This window comes from Nymphalis io, chromosome 20 (genome assembly GCF_905147045.1).
Source record: "Nymphalis io chromosome 20, ilAglIoxx1.1, whole genome shotgun sequence".
NCBI lineage: Eukaryota > Metazoa > Arthropoda > Insecta > Lepidoptera > Nymphalidae > Nymphalis > Nymphalis io.
The window spans coordinates 7777489-7800419 of record NC_065907.1 but is presented as its reverse complement, the minus strand read 5'-3'; the positions used below and the strand labels follow the sequence as shown (position 1 = coordinate 7800419).

At 30.4% G+C, this 22931-nt stretch overlaps 1 protein-coding gene across 2 annotated transcripts in view; it reads right to left on the bottom strand.

Moving 5' to 3' along the window:
- Nucleotides 1-22931, bottom strand: part of LOC126776311 (rho GTPase-activating protein 7) — a 277214-nt gene that overhangs the window by 228509 nt on the left and 25774 nt on the right. Inside the window, exon 1 of one of the 2 annotated variants that reach the window (XM_050498732.1) lies at nt 22351-22777. The exons of the other annotated variant lie outside the window; for it this stretch is intronic. Within the exon in view, the coding sequence (XP_050354689.1) occupies nt 22351-22435 (85 nt within the window). The 5' untranslated portion in view covers nt 22436-22777. Of the gene's footprint in view, nt 1-22350; nt 22778-22931 lie in introns of those variants that run through there. 2 annotated transcript variants of the gene reach the window in all.

Here is a 22931-nt window from a genome sequence, read left to right as displayed (position 1 = left end):
AATATTCGCAGTCAACAACGGACTTAGTCACATCCTATGGTATTGTAATTAAAACAATACCAATGAAACTTTATTTTCAGTAGACAACTTTGTAGACTAATATAATTAAAATTTTACCAAACCTGCCACAAATAATTAGGCATATAAGACATCTTAATAATATCCTTTATATTAAGTTACTGAGAGATATCGCTTAAATAAAGCTAATCGCTTAAATGGATCGAGAGTTTTATTTTTCTGTCACATTTATTATTCTATAACTGAGTCCAATTACTTTATCTATTTATCTAATATTATATTATATATTATTTATATATGTATAATTATTTGAAATTTTAGTAACTAGTACGTAGGTAATTATGATATTATTACTATTTTGGTAGATATCAGAATAGTTATAGCGATATAACACCAGCAACGTATATCTTATGAAATTAATCTATTATTTGAACAACAGAAACCAGTTTCGTTTCGAAGCTAATCAATCGTAGTGAATATTAGACCAATGATATTTAATAATGCAGCAAATATTAATAACATTTAAATTTAATTATACGTACAAAAAATTTGATTATTAATAAAGAATCACAAAAGGGAACTAAGTTAAATAAAAATATTTGTTTATCCCTTGAAGAGATTTCTTTTAGAGCCCCTAAGAACGAAAGAAAGGCTTTAGCTACCTAAAGAAAGTAATATAAAAGTTAAACAAGTGGATTAATACAAAATCTAAATTACAATGTACATTAAATTAATATTCACTTATTTATATAGTATATACAAATTACTCTCAAATAAATACATCGATATCTTTTTTACTAATAATAATTTTAAAAATATATACTTTTTATCATGGCAACACTAAAGTAAGGAACTTAATGATGTAAAACGAAATTATTTTTTCTTATTATGAATGTGTTACTAGCAAGAATATTGAATTATAGCGCTATCCGACGCGATGTCCTGTGGATCATCGGTCTAATCGTACCTTGCTACCGCCAACAGTAATTTCATGCTATTCTAAATGAAGGAACATATTCCTTATCTTATCTTTTCTTCTTGCTAGTAATATTTACAAATATTTATACCTCACCACATTCAGCTCATTTCCTTGTGCTGAGCTCACAAGATGTAATGACACACCACACACAAATGAAGTAATAGTGCAAAAATATATTTCGAACAACACATCTTATTACGAAATCGCCATTCCGTTACCCTTTATTATGATTGTAAATTACATTTCTAACTGGAAATTACAAATACTATTTCGTGTATAGTCAATGCGTTCAATTAAACTCTGTTTTATTAAGTCCCCCTTCAACATAATTATAACAAAACCACCACGCGACAGCTGCTATATACTATTATACATATTTCCTACATTATATTAAAAACAATTACTTTGTAAATCAATAATAAGACTGACACTTTAAAAGAGACTGGCTTGTACTTTGTGATCAATCAAATAATACAATTCTACACGTCTCCGTAATTATATATTAATACTAAATATGTATTACATTACCCAAATAAAAGTATTCCAAATCTGGACAAAAGCCAAAAGATAGGCTTAGGTTATAAGCCTATCTTTTTAACGAGAAGTTATCATTATTATTCCACTTCGGTGTCCTAAAGCTAGTTGGTGGATACACGATATGAACTCGCGATCTTCGATTAAGTTGCATCTGTTTTATGCACTGAGCATCTCGTATAAGCATATATACATACATATGTATATAAATAAACTTAGATCTTTAAATATAGAACACGTTATAAAGAATAGGAATTATTTGAAAATACCATTTTCATAAAACTTATTTTATAATAGTAATTAAAAAAAATATTTTATACTCAATTAAATATTTTTACATTTTATAACAAACAACAGTAACGACCTCGGCTAACAAGCACAATTTCACATAAGTAACGTCAACCACGAACAAATATGAACCCGACCCAAAAGCTTCTCAAAATTAAACATTAATTAAAGAGGGTCGAGAACACATTAAAATTTATTTTAAAATATTATGTCAGGCGCTAAATATAGTATAAATCTAATAAAGCGCTTCTGTCACGAAAATTAAATCAATAATAAAATATTGTTTTTGTGACTTTTGTATGTTAATAGTTCATGTATTGCTCAGCGTTGAAGGGAAACTGTGCCGATAAAACTCAGCCAAAGGTGTATATATCAACCGTATTTGAACAATGTGGTGAAATAAACTCCAAATCAAAGAAAGATAATAGACGTTTGTCCACCAGTGAGAAACATATTTGTATGAATGATAAAGTAATGATTTTTACCAACGTGAGCAAAATTCAAACTCAATTTCATGTTTGTAATTTTGTTATAACATAGGTCGTAAATGGATGTAATAAATTCAAACAGTTATCATTAACATATTACCATTTTAAATGTTTATTATGTAGCTCTATAAATGTGTAATTAAAACGTTACTATAGAAACTTAAAATTAATCAAAATTCGTTAATAAACTTGATGAACACAAAACAAATGAAATAGGTAAGTATATAGATTATCGTAAAGTTAAGAATTTCAATAACAATCCTTTATAATACGTACGACCTTTACTTACAAGTATTGTTTAGGGGATAATTAGTTAAACAACGCTGTCTTCTTCTTTCGAATGTCAAATCAATAATGATAAATAATATATAATAATTATTAAATAAATAATAATATCCTGGGACATTATTCACACACGGCCATCTGATGCCAAACTAATCAGAGCTTGTACTATGGAAACCAGACAACTGATATACTACTTTTCTTTTGTAAATACATACTTACATAGATAATAACACTCGGGACAAACAGACATGTTAATGCACACAAATGTCTGTCCTGGGTAGCAATCGAACCCACAACCTTCGGCGTGATTGCAAAGTCTCCACCAACCACGTCAACTAGCCCTAATAATCATTCATTATTTAAAACATGTAATCATATATTAAATTCAAAGATCAATTTTTATTTTGATCGTATTTCGAAAATCATTAATAGATAAATATATATCATAATAAATACTCCAGTTTCTTTTTATTTAGTTAATAAATCCGTTTTAATCACACACTTACGATACAATTAACTAAATAAATGAAATGGCAAAATATTCTAACAATGCCACCTTTATATACTCTGTTACCTTTATATATTGCGGCGAACCAAACATTAGCGCTATTCAGAAAAGTGTTTTTTCATACGAATTTAAGTAGAAAAAATAATATATTGTTTTTACGGTTTAACATAATTAGTTTATTGTATTTTTATTTTCTTTTGGATATTATTGTTTGAAATGAATCATCTTAAATTATTAAACAACAGTTGCTAAGGAATTTGAATAAATTATAATTTATTTTCCAATTTCAAAAGGTATTTCATAAAACCAAACGATAAAATAGATTGTAAAGAAAAGGGCTTGAATTTTCTGCTTATTTTATTGCAAAAAGAATAATTTGCATAATTTAGAATATTAAAAATGATATGTATAGAATAGAGCCTTTTTTAAACCAAATTATAATTGGAATAGATAAAGAATAAAAATATAAGCTATTCAGCTTCAATACTTTATAGTCAGTAACAAGGCTAAATGTAAGGCAAATTAATGTACATTATAACTATTTACAATTAGATTTAAATATATCATCTATGAGATCGTTCAATCGTTAAAGGAAATGCGCATAATTTGTATATACAGATTCATTCAACCGTTAATAATGATGGTCTGGAAATACCATACATATGTACAAATTGTTTTGACAGCGATTTAGAGTTGTTAGGTTTTAAGTATAAAAGTAGCTTGTGCCCATAACCTTCCATGGGCTTCAAGCCTGCTTTATACTAAATGCCTTCAAAATCGCTTTTGTGGTTTAGTCATGAAAGCGTAACAGAAAGACGGACAGAGTTACTTTCGTACTTATATTAGTATAAATAATGCCACACAAACTAAAAAATAAAATATATTAAGTCGTAATTTTACAAGATAAATTAAAGTTAGTACTGGTTTGAAATAATTGGATTTATTAATAAAATTACATGTATTACGAGATACAATTTTACATGAAAATCAACGAATACTATGAATCGTGTAAATAATTTGCATTATATAATTTTAACATAACATTTAAATTATATTAATAGGCAAGAGGTACCTGCAATGTTTCGAATATAATTTTCGAATATTGTTAATAACAACAATGAAGTCATATAGAAGACAAAATGACATCACGTGCACACATAATATTCCGTGAATTCCCCCGATAATTTGCTAAATCAATAATTTCAACACCTCATCGAATACGCCAGTCGAAAGCTAGTTGTATCTAAAGTAGCACCCACGTACAACCTTCAATTATTGTGATTAGCATACAAGACTTTACCGCCATTTTGTCTGTGAAACTGTTAATAATTATATTACTTTCTATTTAATAATGATGATCTGACCGATTTCCGCCACAGCGGATAGTCCCAATGGAGTACATATTATAGTGCACAAGTGTGTGCGAAAACACACGATGGAAAGGCACATCCAAAACACCGGAAAGAGTTCACCGAAGAGAGGCACAGGACCAACGGCTTTGCGTGCTTTCTGAGATGAAGTGTACTTCCAACATCCAGACTCCGGGCTGCTAATGAGATTTTTTTCGACAGAAAATCTCAACAACTCTTTATCGGTCTAACCTGGGGATGAAACCATGGACCACGGGATCTGCACTAGACTTACGAAGTCAATAATTATATTACTTTTTATTTTATAAACAAATTTCTCCAGATGTGTTGCCCGTACTTTTATTTTATTTTTAGGGTGTTTATGTAACTATATTTTTTTACAATCCAAATTTTAATATTGAGAGTATTATTCTTATTTTATAAAGATAAAGTTTGAATTACAAATTCTTAGTATAGCATCTTTCATAGTATATAATTGAATATAATAACCATACTATTTAATAATGTGCATCAATGTGTTAGTAGAAAAACGGGAAAATTTGTTTTTGAGAATGCCACCAGTGGTAGCTTTATGTCGTAATGAAATAAATACATATTATTATACAAGCATCTAGTATTATTTCTTTTTTAATCTTAAGCAAGTCTCTTTTATTATAAATAAATTATTATATATGGTTAAATCGTGAACTACCATCGCGGTAACCGTGTCGCCATTGAAATATTCAAACTACGGTCAAAGGGTGTGACCATAACCGTCTAAGGCATTAATAGTTAACTTTTCTCGATATGGTTTAAATGGCTATTGAATGGTCTTATATGTTTCGAGTTAACGGGGTTTAAATATTATGATGACGTTTAAGGTTAGCAGCCGTTGGGCTTAAGCTTGTGACTCAGTAATCCAGATAGGGATTTGGTTCTATCATTTTTATTTTATTTAAACACCGATACGACCCGTGTTATATGAGTCAAAATTTGCAAGTTCAAATCGGAGTGCACTTGTGTATTCATGTGTTATATATGTTTTATGTTAAACTTCTATTGGAATATCTTGGGGGTAAGGCCGTGACGTCAAACGACATGACGCTCTGTTATCATGCTCCCTCCTCGCATCTCTTTACTCTCTTGCGTGAACTTATATATAGCTCGTTGCTAAATATTATAATATATATATATATATATATATATATATATATATATATATATATATAATTGAGTAACTTAATTCCATATGGTTATTTATTTTACTTATATTTATTTATTGGTTACCGTTAATTATATTCTTTTTAATGATAACCATAAATTTTGATCTGCGAGATATCCCGTCACGGCGAGATTTTAATGCAAAATAGGAAGCCTGAGTGACTTATCAACGTCGTCAACTGTTAACAAAAATCAAATATTATTTATTCAGGTAGCTCATAAAGGAACCTATGAAACCTCGTGTTATTTGTATTGAATTAAATGTAATCAGTTCGGAATATAGATTCTACCAAGAAGAACCAATAAGAAAAACGTTTGACAATATATTAAAATGCAAACTAAGACGGTATAACCCTCGTGTCAGTAATTAAACTGGCTCACTCTCACTTCGAACCGGAACACGATATAAAGTATTGTTCTTCGATAGTAGAATAAGTGTCGAGTGGGTGGTAATACCAGACGAGCTTACACAAGGCACTACCATCAAGTTTAATAGCACAAATTTGATGGAAAATGTTATAATGTCTCAATTGAAATAGCTCATGTATAATTAAGGTGAACATATTATATGAACTTAAAATTATATATATATGTTTAGCAGCAAATGTCCATGGGAGATGGTGCCTTACCTTGAGGTCGCAGATTTGCGCCCTACATATTTTGTAAAAAATATTTTTATATTTATAAATATATAACGTTGATATTTCTATCAAAGACTTCGGTTAAAAAACCGAACAAGCTGACTGTAATTAGAACATGAAACAAATGATAACATTATCAAATCAACTTTCCGGCTCAATACATTTCTCCTTAGCAAAGTCAATATCTTTTCATGACGTAAAATATTCTACAAAGTAATTCAACAAAGATTTACTTTCATGTTTGGTAATTTAACACATGCATTTATTTATTGCACAACTTAAATATATACAGAAAAAAACGTTTAATCATACTAATACATATGTATAAATATACAATTATACACATAACATATGCTTAATATACTTAAAATCACATACTCATACTATTCAGTAAAAAAGAGTAATTGAGATTCATATCAACTGTTATAGGTATTACACATTTACATTTTTAACTAAAACTTTTAGAATAAGACTTTCAATTATACTTCTAATTTTATTATTATGTTGAACAAACTTGAAATTCAAGATCGAATACAGTCGTAAATCAACAGAAAGTGATCTGCGATCTTGACTATAATCGATTAAGTCATTTAAAGGATACACGCATCATAATAGCATATCAGCGTAAGTCGGTTTCAACATTTTACGAGTGTGATACAAAGCGAGTTCTGAAAGAATAGCCCTGGTGGTATTTATAAAATATCTGAAATTATTAGATTTCCTCGAGTTCATTGACCGCAATATCATATTTCTGTTATGTCTGTCTAAATTCGAACTCATTTGTAATCACAATTATAGCACGTTCACTGTGACATGACCATATTTAATAAATAATTATCGCGAATGTCGAACAAGTCACAAACACAGGTGTTGCCAGAAATAATTCGACATAATTTTGCTGAATTTAATAATCCAACTCGTTATCTTATTTTATAGACATACACACAATTTCATTCTCAAATTGAACATTAATAATTATTAATGACTAAATTTAAAGCCAACTAATTATTAGAACGAGATAATTCTTTGAAGTGTTTAAATTTAACGGTAATATCCAATTGACCAAGAGGCCTTCGCTTCTGGTGAGAATTCGGATCCTAAGCAATACGTAAGCCGATTTTTATATTTTAATTCAATGAACACTATTTCTTTATTTCTATAGGGAGAAATTTCAAGGTTCAATGCAACATTTCTGATGCAAAAACGTTGTACTGAGTTGAATATATTTTTCCATGTATGCGTTTATTTAAGCAACACGTAAAATTTTATACCATATAAAAACATGAAATTTACGTGTGTCACGTCATTCGTCAGAAACCTCTACGAAACGCGCTGCAAGTTCTGGTATAAGTTTTATATATATTGTTTTAGTATTTTTTTTAATAGGCATTACAAAAAAAAACGTCTTCTCACTCAATAGTACAGATTTGTAGTTTGTGTATCCTTAAATGTCTTGGCACTTCTATTAATATGTGATAAATAAACAAAAGGCAATTCCATGTGGGCGTCAGTGATTCAAATTTTATTAGCGTTTTACGTCTACATTAATAAAAACAATTGATGAGTATGTCTTCTTCACCTACATATCTGAATGGAGATAATTTGTATTCATGGATCGTGAGTAAAGTGGGTCGGGTCAGTTCAGCCCGCATTATTCTCTTTAATAAACAATTGGAGAATGATAGTGATGGCATGAGTACTCCAATATTGATGAATTTATAGTAAATCTAGAGCCGAATTTGTCCAACGGTTAGAATAAAAATCTAAATCGAATTACTCGGGTTCAAACTCGAGCAACCAACTGAATTTTCGTGAGATTAATATGTGTGTGTAATTCATATCGAGGAAACCGGACGTATCTTGACGGACGAAAACTGCCACGTATGTTTCCTCCAACTCGCATTGGAGCAGCGAGGTGGAATGAGTTCCAAAACTTCTTCTCAAACAGTGAGATGGCGTTCATCCAGCGTTCAAATCGAATAAAGAATGCCTTTATTAAGCGTTAATTATATTAAAGTTACAATTAGTATTATATTAAAATTAATGTACAAAATGCAAATACATTGTAAAACCAATCTCGCCGCGTTACGAGCAAAGAAAAAAAAAACAAGCTGACAATAATAAACGAAATAAACACGGAAATATATTATATAAATAATCACATAATTGTGCATACAAAAAAAAATTAAGTGCATTCTCTTAATAAACTGTTAACGTTTTTTAAATCGTGCTTTTAAAATAAAACATTTATATTATAATTTTGTTTATAAATATTCATAGAATGTTTGTAAAGGCTCTTCCGTTTATAGTCACGCGTAAACACAGTTTCGATAGAGACGTCAACGGTTTTATCGACTATCAATAAATCTGTTCAAGGTCACCAGTGTAAATATTTCGATGAAAAAAGTCAAGTTAATAATATAAAACCTTTTTTATATTCTCGTTTAATACTATTTTTAATGAACTAAATACCAATATTTAGATCTAGGTATTGTGACTTTAATGCAATAATCATGACTCATTGAATCAAGGATCATATTAAGTTTTTATCACTGCTGTTTTTTTATAGTAAAAGTAGTCATTAAGCACTCAATTAATTAGGATAAGAAATAAATTTTCATGCGCTTAATTTATGCTCGGCGTTTTAAAAAAAACATCGTGATGATTTTTTTAATGTTATAGGCAGGCGGACACGGGCCACCTGTTGGTAAGTGGTCACCAACGCCCATAGACATTGGTACTGTAAGAAATGTCGCTTACATTGCCAATGCGCCACTAACCTTGGGAACTAAGAAATTATGTCCCTAGTGCATGTAATTACACTGGCTCACCTTCAAATCGGAACACAACAACAGCAAGTACTGGTGTTTTGCCGTAGAATATCTGATGAGTGGGTGGTACCCACCCAGACGAGCTTGCACAAAGACCTACCACCAGTACATTAGATTCTCACAATACCAATGTCTATTAACGGTAGCGACCACTTTTCATCTGCCTTCATATATTTAACTAGTTATCGACCGCGGTTTTGTCTTCATGGTAGAGACATTAGGTATAAAAAATAGCCTATATTTTCTTTGTATTCAAGTTTATGTTTCGTATTGCTGTCCCATTGGATTATAGAAACGAGGGCATGTAAAGTGCACGTATGTATGCTCATAAACAAACGCACTATCATATCTCCAGCCGATTTGAACCCGTGATCTTCTGTCAAAATGAAGCATCATAATAATTATCAACCTTAATAACAAAAAAGGGATTCCTACTTTATTTAAACAATATATTTAATATGAATAAACTGTTCTTATCTAATTAGAAGGGTAAACGAACTTTTTATTTGATAAAAACATAGTAAATATGTATGAATGACATATGGTCGAAGATATTAATGTTACTAAGTAAACCGTATCTTTCCAACAGCCAATAAGTAACTATCAATTTATAATTTATACGAAAGACAGTATCGGTTATAAATTAATACATTTTAAAGGCGTAGTGTGTACAAGATTATATAGGCGATAAAAAAGTGTGGAGTTTTCGTTTTCGTTATTAATTTGCCTAAATTAAACTGCCTCTTAGTCTAATGGCTTAAATGGTCCTGGGATGAATTTAAAGTGATTGCATTTTCTGTCAAAATTTAATAAACGTTCGGAAACAAAATTAAGATACTTCTTTTTGCCTGAACTCTTTATATGTCGAATTTGACGCACCATTGATATAATCTACAATCCGAACCGAAGCTTTACATTTCATTTAACTTTTAAAAAGTCAATTCAAAGTTTTTAAAAGTAATTTTATAAGAGTATATTTTAAATTTACATTACAGTTTTTTGTTTATTCTCTGTTAAATAAAAACACCTTAAAATTTGAGAAAGCGCTTCTTTTTCGATAATTAAATTAAAAAAATAAACATCTATTCCAAACTCAACTATAAAATAGTTGAGTTTGACGTAAATTGACTTTTAAACGATTGAAACAGAATAATAATTTAAATATTTAAACCTTAATGTGTAATTAATAAACTAAAGAAACAACATTTTGCGAAATACATTTGTAATAATTTAAATAAATATGCTAAAACCTACGCCTTCAACCCACAACATCCGATTAAATTTGTCGCTTTCATATTAAAAATATACATTTTAATACCAAACTGCGCAGTTCATAAAACTTACTGTATAAAGAAAAATATAAAAGTACTTAACAATTTGACATTTAAAAGCCGACGATTGACGACGTGAAATGTCGTATCTAAAAACACATTTTTTGTGATTTTAAAACTTTGTTCTTTTACATTCAAATCTTAAATAACAGTAATAATGATTTAACAATAAAAGCGAAGCAACATCGACTTTATTAGACAATCTAAAATATTAAGTGCATTACAATCTAATTACAATCTTTACGGTGAAGGAAAACATCGTGAGGATGCATGTGTCTAATTTCACTGAAATTCTGCCACATGTGAATTCTACCAACCCGCATTGGAGCAGCGTGGTGGAATAAGCTACAAACCTTCTCCTCAAAAATAGGAGAGGAGGCCTTTAGCCCAGCAGTGGGACATTCACAGGCTGATACGGATTACGGATTACGGATACAATCTAAGCCAATTTTATTTATTAGTTTTCACTTACAATCAGTAATAAAAAAGTTTCAACTAATTATAGTAACATATATAAAAAAATACATAAACGTTTTTATCTTAAACAGTATGATTATCACATTGCATCAAATCACATGTATAAAAGCAGGTGCATCCGTTATCAGTCACATTCCGGTCCCCAACTTGATTGATAACCGCTCATGTTATGTCAACAACCTGTGATACTGCACCCACGCTTAGCGTCATCTCCGGTTAAGTCGTTTTAGTACTGTATATCATGATCTCATTATTTTGTCATGTTTCATTAAAGTGTCGTATACTATCAAGCGACAAGTATAAAGTGATACATATATATAAAAAGCTACACACACACACACACACATACACACACACACACACACATACACACATATATGTATACGTGTGTATATAGCTTGTAGCTTTTAAAAATACTGACTATAATCGAAATTATCTTTATTAAAATATGATCCTATAACAACTTTTGAATCATGTTACAGGATTAAATTTTAATACTACCATTGGTGCGAAAAATAGATACTACCGAGTTCCGGCAAGCAGTCAGTAGATTACTATTTTTCTCAAAAGATAGTCAATGTTAGGTATATTTATCAACATAAAGAATTCAATTTATATGTTCTATAAAGAGATATCAACAAACGAACTCCACGATTTTTATCTTGTATTTTGTACTTATTATATATTATCTTGTATTTTATTAATTAAAGTTTTTTTATCATCATATTTAAATTTTTGAACAGGCAAAGTTAAAAATATTGGAATTTCGTTATATAAATGAATACCCCGGGAAGGATGTGTTGACTTCGGAGTCGGAAATTTGGTGTTTGAAGTTTACCGTAATGGAATAAGATATTTCAGTTAATATAACTTGAAAATATAACAATAATATTCTACCGCCAATCTTCTGTTTATTTTTATATTGGTTTAAAGTATAAGCGAGGAATTACATGCTTGTGGATAAGGAGTGGCTTATATTATAAGTGTAAAAATTTTAAAAAACGAAGGCTGTCGGTACCTTCTCTGTGGTAGTTGGATAAGTTTCTGAAAGTCCATTATAACAAGAACTTCCATTACATTTAAGTTTAGTTAAAGCGGCTATCATAATATAAGTTTAAAAATAGTTTTGATAAATTTAAGTTTAAAAATAAAAAATTGCTAGAAGCGTTGCACTTAAATTCAACTTAGAATTTTCCTTTCATCCCTCAAAGAGGGTTTATGCTTAAAAACGTATATAAGTATTTTTTTAGAACAAAGGTACTTTTGTAATAAAATGAGTTGAATCACTAGTAACGAAATAAGCTAAATGAAATATAATAAACTATGTCTATATAAATGGTTTCTGACTTAATCAAGCATTACAGGGTCTTTACAGGCGACTCCTATATATATTTAATTATATATTATTATATTTGTCTGTTTTGTACACTCGACAAATACCTACGAATAGGTACGAATACAAGCTATTATTACCATATCGGTTGGTTGAATGCCTCAATGGTTTAATAGCTCGATAAAAGGCAGACCCCGAAGTCCTGAGTTCAAACCTCAGGTCGGACAGATAAGAAGTTATTGGGTTTTTATGTCAAAGATTCTCAGAAGAAGCCCCGAATTGAAATTGTGTACAGTCTCGCACCTCGGAAAGCACGTAAAGTCGTTGATAATGTGTCGGAATGTCGTCCGATCGGATTATGAGTGAGGGAATATAGAGTGCAAACACTTTACACACTTGTCCACTTGTATGCTGCGCAGTTGGCTAATCTGTCTTGCCATTGGCCGCCGTTGCCAAAATCCATCAGGCAGACATCATATCAGTTGTTGATTTTGCTATATTTTTAAGGCTTTTAGTTAAATTAACATGTTAGTAAGTATGGGTGAAAATTGTCACATTATTTTAAGCAAAATGGTGGCATCGGTGACACATTATAGAATATTGAATATTATAATTTGTTACTGTAATTGTAATTGTTGTTGTGTTGGTTTTTTTTGGACAAATGTTTAGTTGTAAAAGGTCTTATAAATCAAAGTAATTCGTTTTATATAATCCTGTGTTATATTTTCGTAACAATGCGGATATTTTTTTTAATATTATTATCATCTAAGTGATTGCATTGATATAATAATCATTGAACGGTTATTTCTAACTAATTATTTATGACATGTATATATCGTGATAAATAAGCTATTTATATTTGTCTTACCCTATATTAATAGAGTTGTGTCTCCAATTGCATATGGTTATTATAAATTATTACGATATAGTAATTTCTACTTTTTTTTATAAAAGAGTTTGCGATGGTAAACCACCACCCATACATTTGCCGCTCTAAGTAATATTTACCGTCCGTTACATCGCCAATGAGCCAACCTTGGGAACCAATTTTTTTGGAATTTAAATGACGTACGGCATTAAACAAATTATATTCTAATTAAAAGCTTTATCTAGATAAATGATGATTTAGAGTTTTTTTCTGTGATTACATAATTTTAGAACATTTAATTATAACTACTTACAGGAAACCACATGCTTACATTTTTAAGCGGATACAGCGCTTAAAGCGGTCGTGTTGCCATCCTGTTCGCTAATAAGAACCCAAAGTCGTCAACACAGATGACCATGTATGTAAAAATCAATCTGCTTTAGATTTACAAGAATACCTAACCATTAAAAAGCGGGGCTTGCGCTGTATGTACATTTAAATAAACATCAGATAATAATAAATCGCAAATTTTTTTGATGTTATATAAAGTTAAGTACCATACAATTGAGCCGGTTGGCGTGGTTGGTAGAACACTTGCTTTTCACGCCGAAGGTTGTGGGTTCGATTCCCACCCAGGACAGACATTTGTGTGCATGAACATGTCTGTTTGTCCTGAGTCTGGGTGTAATTATCTATATAAGTATGTATTTACAAAAGAAAAGTAGTATATTTAGTATATCAGTTGTCTGGTTTCCATAGCACAAGCTTTGTACAAGCTTAATTTGGGATCAGATGGCCGTGTGTGAAAAATGTCCCAGGATATTATACCTACCCATTGCTATAATTTGTATTAGAAAATTAATTATACTGTTTAAACGCATATTGGTTAATAAATAAAACCATATCTTTATTGGCTGTCTAATTTTCTTTCCGTGCTATATTTAAGAAACAATACGTTTCGCCATCAAATAATCATATTTTGAATTTTAATAATTTAAAAACGTCCCTAATAAGGACTTTTGGTAAATTTTTAAGTCGTATCCGTGACGTAAAATCTTTTAGGAACGAATTTGATGGGTACGGGTGCCTTATGACTTCGTATATCATTTAACTTACTGACAGAATATCGTATAAGGTGGTCCTATTCAACGAACTCTAAGCCCAACCATTATTACCTATTGTTCATAACTTTATAAGTACCCGTAACCGTAACCTACCCGTAACCTGCCCGTTCCGGCTTCGCATGGGTAGAATAAGGATCTACTTAAAGGTTTATATCGTAATACACATAACTCCGGTTTATTCGATTCACGCTAGTAAAGCTGCCAGTCGTCAGGATTTTTCCGAGATCTTCCATAATCATTGCCAGTTTACACAAAGCTTTAAGGAATTATATAGATAAGCCTTCCTTACAAATCACGCCGTCCATTGGAGAAAACCGTTTGCAAAATTCGTTGAATTGTTTTTGAGTTTATGATTCATACAGACATATACATTATTCCCAAAATCTCATAGTCTGAAAGGCTACTAGAAACATAAAGAGATCAAGAGTGCTTTCCGAGGCATGAAAGTGCAACAATGACAGCTCCTTAGCGTCAACTGACTGAAAAATTCTAGACAAAACCTCAATAACGTATTCGGCTTGACACAAAATTCGATTTTCAAATCGACCTCACGTTCCTCAGTCAACGAGACTGACCAAATAGCCAGTGCTACACACATACACACTCACGCACACAATATATGCTTACGTGATTATGACCTTAAACTCTATTGAAATTTAATTCAAACGCTACAATCGATTCGAATTCAAAACGACCTTCACAACAAGAATAATTTACACGAATATCTTTTCCTTATTGCAATTTATCTGGCAAAATATTTTTATGATTATTGTTTATGACATAATAATACTTTATGCAAACACATTATATACAATAAACTACAATTATTAATTAAAATTTAATTACTTTAATCATTAAGTAAAAGTAATTTAATAGCACATTATTTTTTTATTATAATGACCTTTATTATATCAATAATATTTTTAAGTGCACAAAAATATAATATTATTAAAAAACTCAGATTAAATTCTTCCTTGATAATTTCGTATTTTAAAAATCAACCTTCAACTCAACGATCTATCGTTGAAGATGAAGTGATCAGCAATTTTATCTTCGAGTTCGTATTATTTACTTAACGAAACTTCAATACAAAGAGGCTAAGTTTCTAAGATTTATTTAAATTATATAAAAAAAAAAAAACTCCAAGACTCGAATCTGTGCCTCGCGGGTATCACGGCCAATGAGCTGCCAATTAAGTAAGTATAGCTTAATTCCGTCTGAGTAAATGCATTAAAGTTTGTAGTCTTAACCGATAGTCATCTATGATAATGTCTCAAGAATTATCAACTAATTGAAGACCAAGTTTTCTTCCATCTCTAAGTTCTTAAAATTGAATCTGTCATTTCAAAGATTCCGTATTTTCGATTTGTACACAGTGGATATATATATATATATATATTGTAAGATTGAAATTATAGATAAACATTTTCGAATAATATAAATTTATTCGATTTTTTTTTATCCAGACATAAAATACGAGCTCAAATACGAGCAAGAAATTTGTGTTTATCTACATTGGATGTAATTCTATCAAATGTACCCTATACTTTCATTCTCTTAACCACTAACAGCCTTTGAATGTCGCACTGCTGGGCTTAGACCTCCTCTCCCTTTTTGAGGAGAAGGTTTTGGAGCTTATTCCACCACGCTGCTCCAACGCGGATTGTTGAAATACACATATGGCTGAATTTCAGTGAAGGTTTAGACAAATGCAGGTTCCCTTACGATGTTTTCCTTCACCATCAAGCACGAGATATATTATAATCACATGAAAATTCAGTGGTGCTTGCCCGGGTTTGAACCCACGATCATCGGTTAAGATTCACGCGCTCTTACCATTGGGCCATCTCGGCTATCAAAAGCTTCTCTTAAGCAAAAAGGAAAATTTAGCTTTACCCAGCAGTGGGATTTATACCAAATATTGCAGTACTATAATCCACATTAAGGAATATAGCATTAAAATGTACATACATGTAATTAAAACAGTGCATTAGATGATGAATGACGTTCACCGCTAATCGCTTTTGCGATTAGCGAGAATGCAAGAACTTTGATATTTGTAATAATTCAAAGAGCATTACGCTTTTAACATTTCTTAATTGCAAACGGTTAGTTATTTAGCTGGTTAATGTGGCTTGCGAGTCGTAAATCTAGAAGTAACATATTAGACCCCTCATTTATATAGACTCTGGATGATCTAGTAGCCTCCAGCGGATATGAATTATTTTTGCTTAAGCCTGCTATTAAAGACCCATAATAGCTATCGTAAGCTCACTCCGTACTTATATTCGTATTATAAATTAAACAGAGAGTTTGTATATTATGCTCCTAATATTTTTTATAGAAATTTAATTCGTTTCTTGATATTTATTTATTTACATAAAGGACGCAAAGGTTTTGAAAAAGATTATAACAAAATCCTATTTTAAAAAAGGAACTTCTACATTTATATCCAGTAAATTCAGAATACAAACATAACTTTACAGATTATTAATTTAGTTATAAACTGTAAGCAAAGGTCAAAATTCATTTAGACAAAGGACATTATGAATACTTAAAATTAATGTACAAGCAAATTACCAATTGTAAAGTAGGTGTGTAATGAAGCCACGGCCGATATAAGATTCAGGGTTGCCAAATGGAATAATTAAATATTTTCTTTTCTCCTTCATATATTAATAATTTAAAATAAAATATAATAGTATAAAACGTGCTCTTTGAAATATGCAAACAAAAAATATTATTTTCCGAAATTCTTTTCTACAAAGTATTCAATTATATATTGTCTATTAAATATACAACATATTTTTTTATTATTTTTTTTTTTTATAATATATATATTAAAAAAAATGCAACATGTATATTATAATTTATCACAGGCAGCTCCAAAACCTTCCCCTCAAAAAAAGGAGAGGAAACCTTAGCCCAGCAGTGGGACATTCACAGGCTGTTACGATAGTAGTATTAAGATGATAGCGTTGAGGCTAATACACATGTGACATTAACACTAATACACATGTGACATATATCCAGTATATATAACCAATTCAGGTTTGAAAAGTACCTTCTCTCTTCTATCTCTTTCGTTAGAATGTACAAAACTGACGAAATATATATATAGTCTGTGGACCCGAAGAAATGCAAAAAATATATTACTTTATTAGTTAAATACAATAATATTTTACCTCACAATATATTCAGATGAAAGGACATGAATTTAAAAAATTAATATTATCATACGCATGATATGAATTTTTAAATAACTTTCAGCCCTAGAGTATTGGCGGTATAGCGACGCGCATGCGCGCTGCGTCACATGTTAATGTACTAAACATCACTCAACGGTGTTAAGAACAAGAATCGCTTAACCATTCACATGAAATAAAACCGTTCTCATACTAACAAAACGATTTATTATTTTAAAATCGCTACACTGAAATTATTAACATCAAAATATGTGTCTAAAATTTAAATTTAGAATTGCATTTATTTTTTTTTAAAGTAAGATAGTTATTTCAGAAATTTCCTAATTTAATTATATATTATATTTATATAACGTTAAAGCGTTATTTATGTGAGTATTGTATTTATTATAGTAGCGCGGTCTTCATGAATTATACTGATTAACCAAAAGGTTGAAGCTAGAGAATGGCTTCAGGCCTTAAGCCTTTTGCCTACACAACTTTGTCGGTTAATAAAGTTTTTAAATATATAAAGGAAGACTTTTCGTTTATCGTGACATCATCGTGTCAGAACTGCCACACACGCGCGACTTGACAGATTCTGGGGGATTATTACGTAATCTGTCACTGATTAGAAACAAGAATTGCGATTATATAAGAAGGGTTTGATTATTTGAGTCAGGTATTGATGGCGACAGAACTGTCGACTGGCATCATGCGACTACTATTACCTTTCTCGTGTTTTATAATTATTATTCAGGCTTCATTCATAAAAGTGTAAACATTATTGGTGAATTTAATTTATTAAATATCAAATAATTAGTTCGAGTATATTTTTTATAAAAAAAATTCAAATGTATTTTGTGTATGGATTTTTTTTTAAATTCGAAGGTTGACTCATCCATTTATTTAGCCGTAGTGTGATTAAAATTCTTCTAGTGGTTTATTTTGTAATGCCTAATAGATATATACGTATTATTTAAAAAAAGTTTTTATAGTGCTTACGATTAATATTTTCTATAAATAATTATATGTAATATAATAAGTGCATATTTATTTGTTTTTCAAAGTGATATTTTTCGTATTAAGGTCAGGTCACAGTGCAAGGTCGATGTTTTTGTAATGGTGTGTTGGACATAATACTGGATTTGCGCAATGTGCGATGGACTTAACAATTACTAGGCAATGCAAGGTCAAAGTATACTTTAATAATTGCACAATATTTTTTTTTCTATGAAATAGAAATGAAATGATAGATATAATTACAATTGTGAAAAAAATCTGCGTGCTAATTATCTGGGCGCATTTCGGTGTCCCACTAAGCTTCCACCTAACCCGGTGTCCCACCTAAGACTTTTATGTTAACTCAGTATTTGACTTATAATCACAAATAAACAAAATCACTTCTGCGTGAAAAAAAGAGATGCAAAATTATTGTTACTTAATACTGTACTGAAATAGACACGTGTATATAGAACCGGTTATTACAGAATTTATTTTTAAACGCATAAACCAATTATTATCAAATATATATATTTAAGAGGACTATGAACTTTTTATGTAAAGAATTCTAAGAAATATAAAAGCAAAACGATTTTGTTACATACATTTATTTTTTCCTTTTAACTTTATTTGGTCTTCAAAGCATTACCGATTTAACTGTACTATCATAATAGGAGTATAGTAACATTTGACGTCGTTAAACAAATTGCTCTTGAAATTTATTACTTCAGAGCAAGTAATAAAGTTGCAGGTCAATAATAATACGAATGCAAATTAAACTTGTACGCATGTGCATAAGCACAGTCATCATCATTACCATTAGCCAATAGATCGCTCACGTGTATTTAATTTAAGTGTTACATCCGCTGCACCACTTATTTTATTCGATTTATAATCATTCGCTCAATTCATATCACTATAAAATGAAGTAGTTAGGTAGGTAGGTACCTCCCTAATTGTGTAGCTTTATACTTTGACATTGACAGACAGCGTCGAAATAGTTCCGTCCGAAATTTAAAAAAAAAACTTTCAGATGAGTTTCAAAAAAACGTTTTCCAATTATCATTTAATTGTCAGTGAGTTATTTCGATAGGTCGTTGAGGTCAGAGATCGAGGAATTGACAAAAGTAAAGTTGATGTTTTGCTTTAATGTGCTTAAACCATAATCCGAAGGCGAAATGTCACGTGGGTGTTTGAATAGTGATACAATATTATCAATGGAATTTGAATGAGCTAGCAACAATGGTGCTGACCTGAAATTGACGTTGAGACAAGCGTAAGTAGCTCAAGAGAGTTTCCAAAAAGTTTTAAACTGTCCAATAAATATCTCGAACGTATTTTTAATCTATGAAACAGTCTTGAGTCAATTTCGTGGTTTAACAATGGCCAAAATTCTCGGACCGTAACGGTTGAGATATTGTAGCGTTTACAAAAAAAAGCTTTACCGTTCTTTAATACTTTATCATCTAGAAGAATTCAATTATGTATGTATATAATTACGACTATTCTTGTTCGTAACATCTAATAAACTTCAAATTGACCACTAGTCACGACCAGACCAGACCAGACCTTGAAATAAGTTTCACGTAGTATTTTTGTAAATTTGAGGTCTGATACGTTGTTGAAATTAAAGTAACTTGATCAATATTTGTCGTTGCATCATCGTTTAAATAAACCTACTTTGAATTTGGAATGAGTTCTTTATTTCTTAATATGAAAAGTTTTATAACTACTTATATTACACTTCGCAATTAATGAAATTCTTCGCTTAATGTTTTGAAGAGATTAAATTTTTAAATATAAATTTGATCTTAATTATTACAAAAATATAACAATATCAAATAGCAACTAATATTTATGAACATCAAAGGTTAGTATATATTACTTGTTTCTAATTGTTAATATTTTATACATTTTTAGTATATTGTATTTTAGTGGCAAAAATTTTTGAATTGAGATTTTAGTTTGCTCGATGTACTATTTTATCGGGTTTCATGTCAAACTGATTTTAAAATTATGAAAATGTATATTTAGTTTATTAATTAAATATGTAAGTAATTAATGTAAGTTTATAGGTTTCGCGCAATAATTACATATCTTATTGGTATAGAACTCTCGCAAGTGGAAATATTATTGTATTACTTTTGAAGTGTGACCGAGTCAGTGTAATTACACAAGGCACACATGGTTGGTGGTATAATAATGGTAAATGTTTCTAAGTCTATCAATTTAAGGTAGTGGCCAACGGTTACCATCAATGTTGTTCATTAGCTCATCTACTACCATCTATACTAATATTATAAAATAACTCTGTATGTCTGTAATGATTTCTCGGATAATCTGCTAAACCGATTTTGATAAAATTGAAAAAAAAAAGCTTGACTCCAAGAAAGGACAAAGAATACTCTTTTAAAAACAATAACTGCAAAAACACGCGGCTAAAGCCGCTGGCGAAAAACAGTGTTATGTATGAAATTCAATAATGTAGTCCAAAAACAATTTGTCCGTCCACTTACGTTATGGAAGATATTATGTTACGGATAGGTAGGATCTAATGATGTATGAGGTAATTATATCAAATGTTATAGAAAAATTTATAGCAATTCGATCTCGATTAGTTTGTTATAATCTTATCTGTCTAATATAAAGTCGTATATTTAAATTTTTGTTATTCATATTAAAATCTAAAATGGCTGGATATATTCTAATAAAATTTCGTAATATACGGTTTATATCATAAAACGGGAAATCGATAAAACTATTACTATTTTTTTTAAGCCCAGTAAATCTAGTATATTAATAATAATTACTTATCGAAATTGAAATTAGGTTTCGAAAAAAGAACACATTGCGGTTTCAATAATTTGCACTCTGTTCCAATAAACAAAAAAAAAAAAAAAGAACATGAAGAAAAAAAACGGTGTTGAGATAAAATATACAATTCATATCGAAGTGATACCCATGCAAAGTCGAAAGGTTAGGTAGTAGTGACTCACAACCTCTTGATCAGATCAAACAAATGTCCAGAAGTCATTTGACAGATTTGATTTGATTATACATTTGCCTTTAATCAAGTTAAATAAGCTTCGAGAATCTCGTTTGCCTTGGACATTATTTCCTATTTACCTACCGTTGAACTAACATCGCATTCTACAAATATCATTTTAAAAGCTACCGATCTTGAACAATTTAATTTTATTTATCAGTGCTTTATTTTTAATAATAATTCTGGCCATCTTGGCTATTGAGCATCAGTAATGTTAAATATTTATTATCTACGTTCGAAATTTGTTCACTGATAATCTTAGCATTAAAACAATTGACCTTTATTGTATACGGGTTCACTTCAATGAATTATTTAACGTTTAAAATGTTAAATTATATTACTTAAAAAACTATAACTATACACTTTTTGTTAATGTTAATTATAGTTTAAAAATTCTATAGACTAAAGACTGCTTTGATATAAAAATAAAAAGCAAAATTACAAATAAATAAACACAGCGAATAAATTAAGGATGTTTATTTATCTATAAATATACAAGAAACCGGCGTTTTTAAAATCTACCTCAATGTCGTTCATTACAAAAACCGGTAACAACAATATGACGCATGTAGTTAATTGATTCCTGTATCATTTTGAGTAAATAAAATTATATTACAATTAACGTCTCAAGACAATTATTTATTTAGGAAGTGATACCGCGCGTGGATATAATCTACTTAACTACGCATCGATCGATCTTCTATGCATTTCAAGGGATTCTATTATATAATAATGCAATAATAATAACTAGACTTGGTTATTTATTGAGGCACTAGAAAGTTGTAATTTGATAATTTCAAATAAAAAAAATGTAAGTTATAAAATTTTCAAAAATCGAACATTACCGTTTTGTAAGGATAAAGCAAATAGTTCGTCGTCTTGCAGCCATCGCAGCTCGCTAATTATAGACATATCAGCTTCGTAAGACATCAATGTGTCATGATAACAACATAACAACAATCCCACCGAACACCAGCTATTTGCTATATAACACAAAACAACACAATCGATATCGGTATCATCACAACACTAGCACGGATCCGCCGAGCGGAACGTCAAAACATTTTTATGCTGCTTGAATTATTCATACGAAAAAATTCTCGCGCCATAACACCGTACAGCACTTTTTTTCGAAAATGCGATACGGATTCACGCGCTCAATCGCTCGTGGCTCGTTACGAAACGTCAAATTGTGACAGCTGACGTTTCGATCGTAAACTCGGGGTGAACGAACGAGATGCGCGTAAGCACAACACTCACGTGCACTGCGCGTCGCCGTAGCACACTGACTGAACCGAACCAACAGCAAACCGAGTCTAGCGGGGGGCCGACATGTTACGTCCTTAAAACGATACATCATCGATAACTCCTGTTAAAAAAAATCGATAATTCGACATCACTAATATCGCTACCTCGTGTAAGGGCT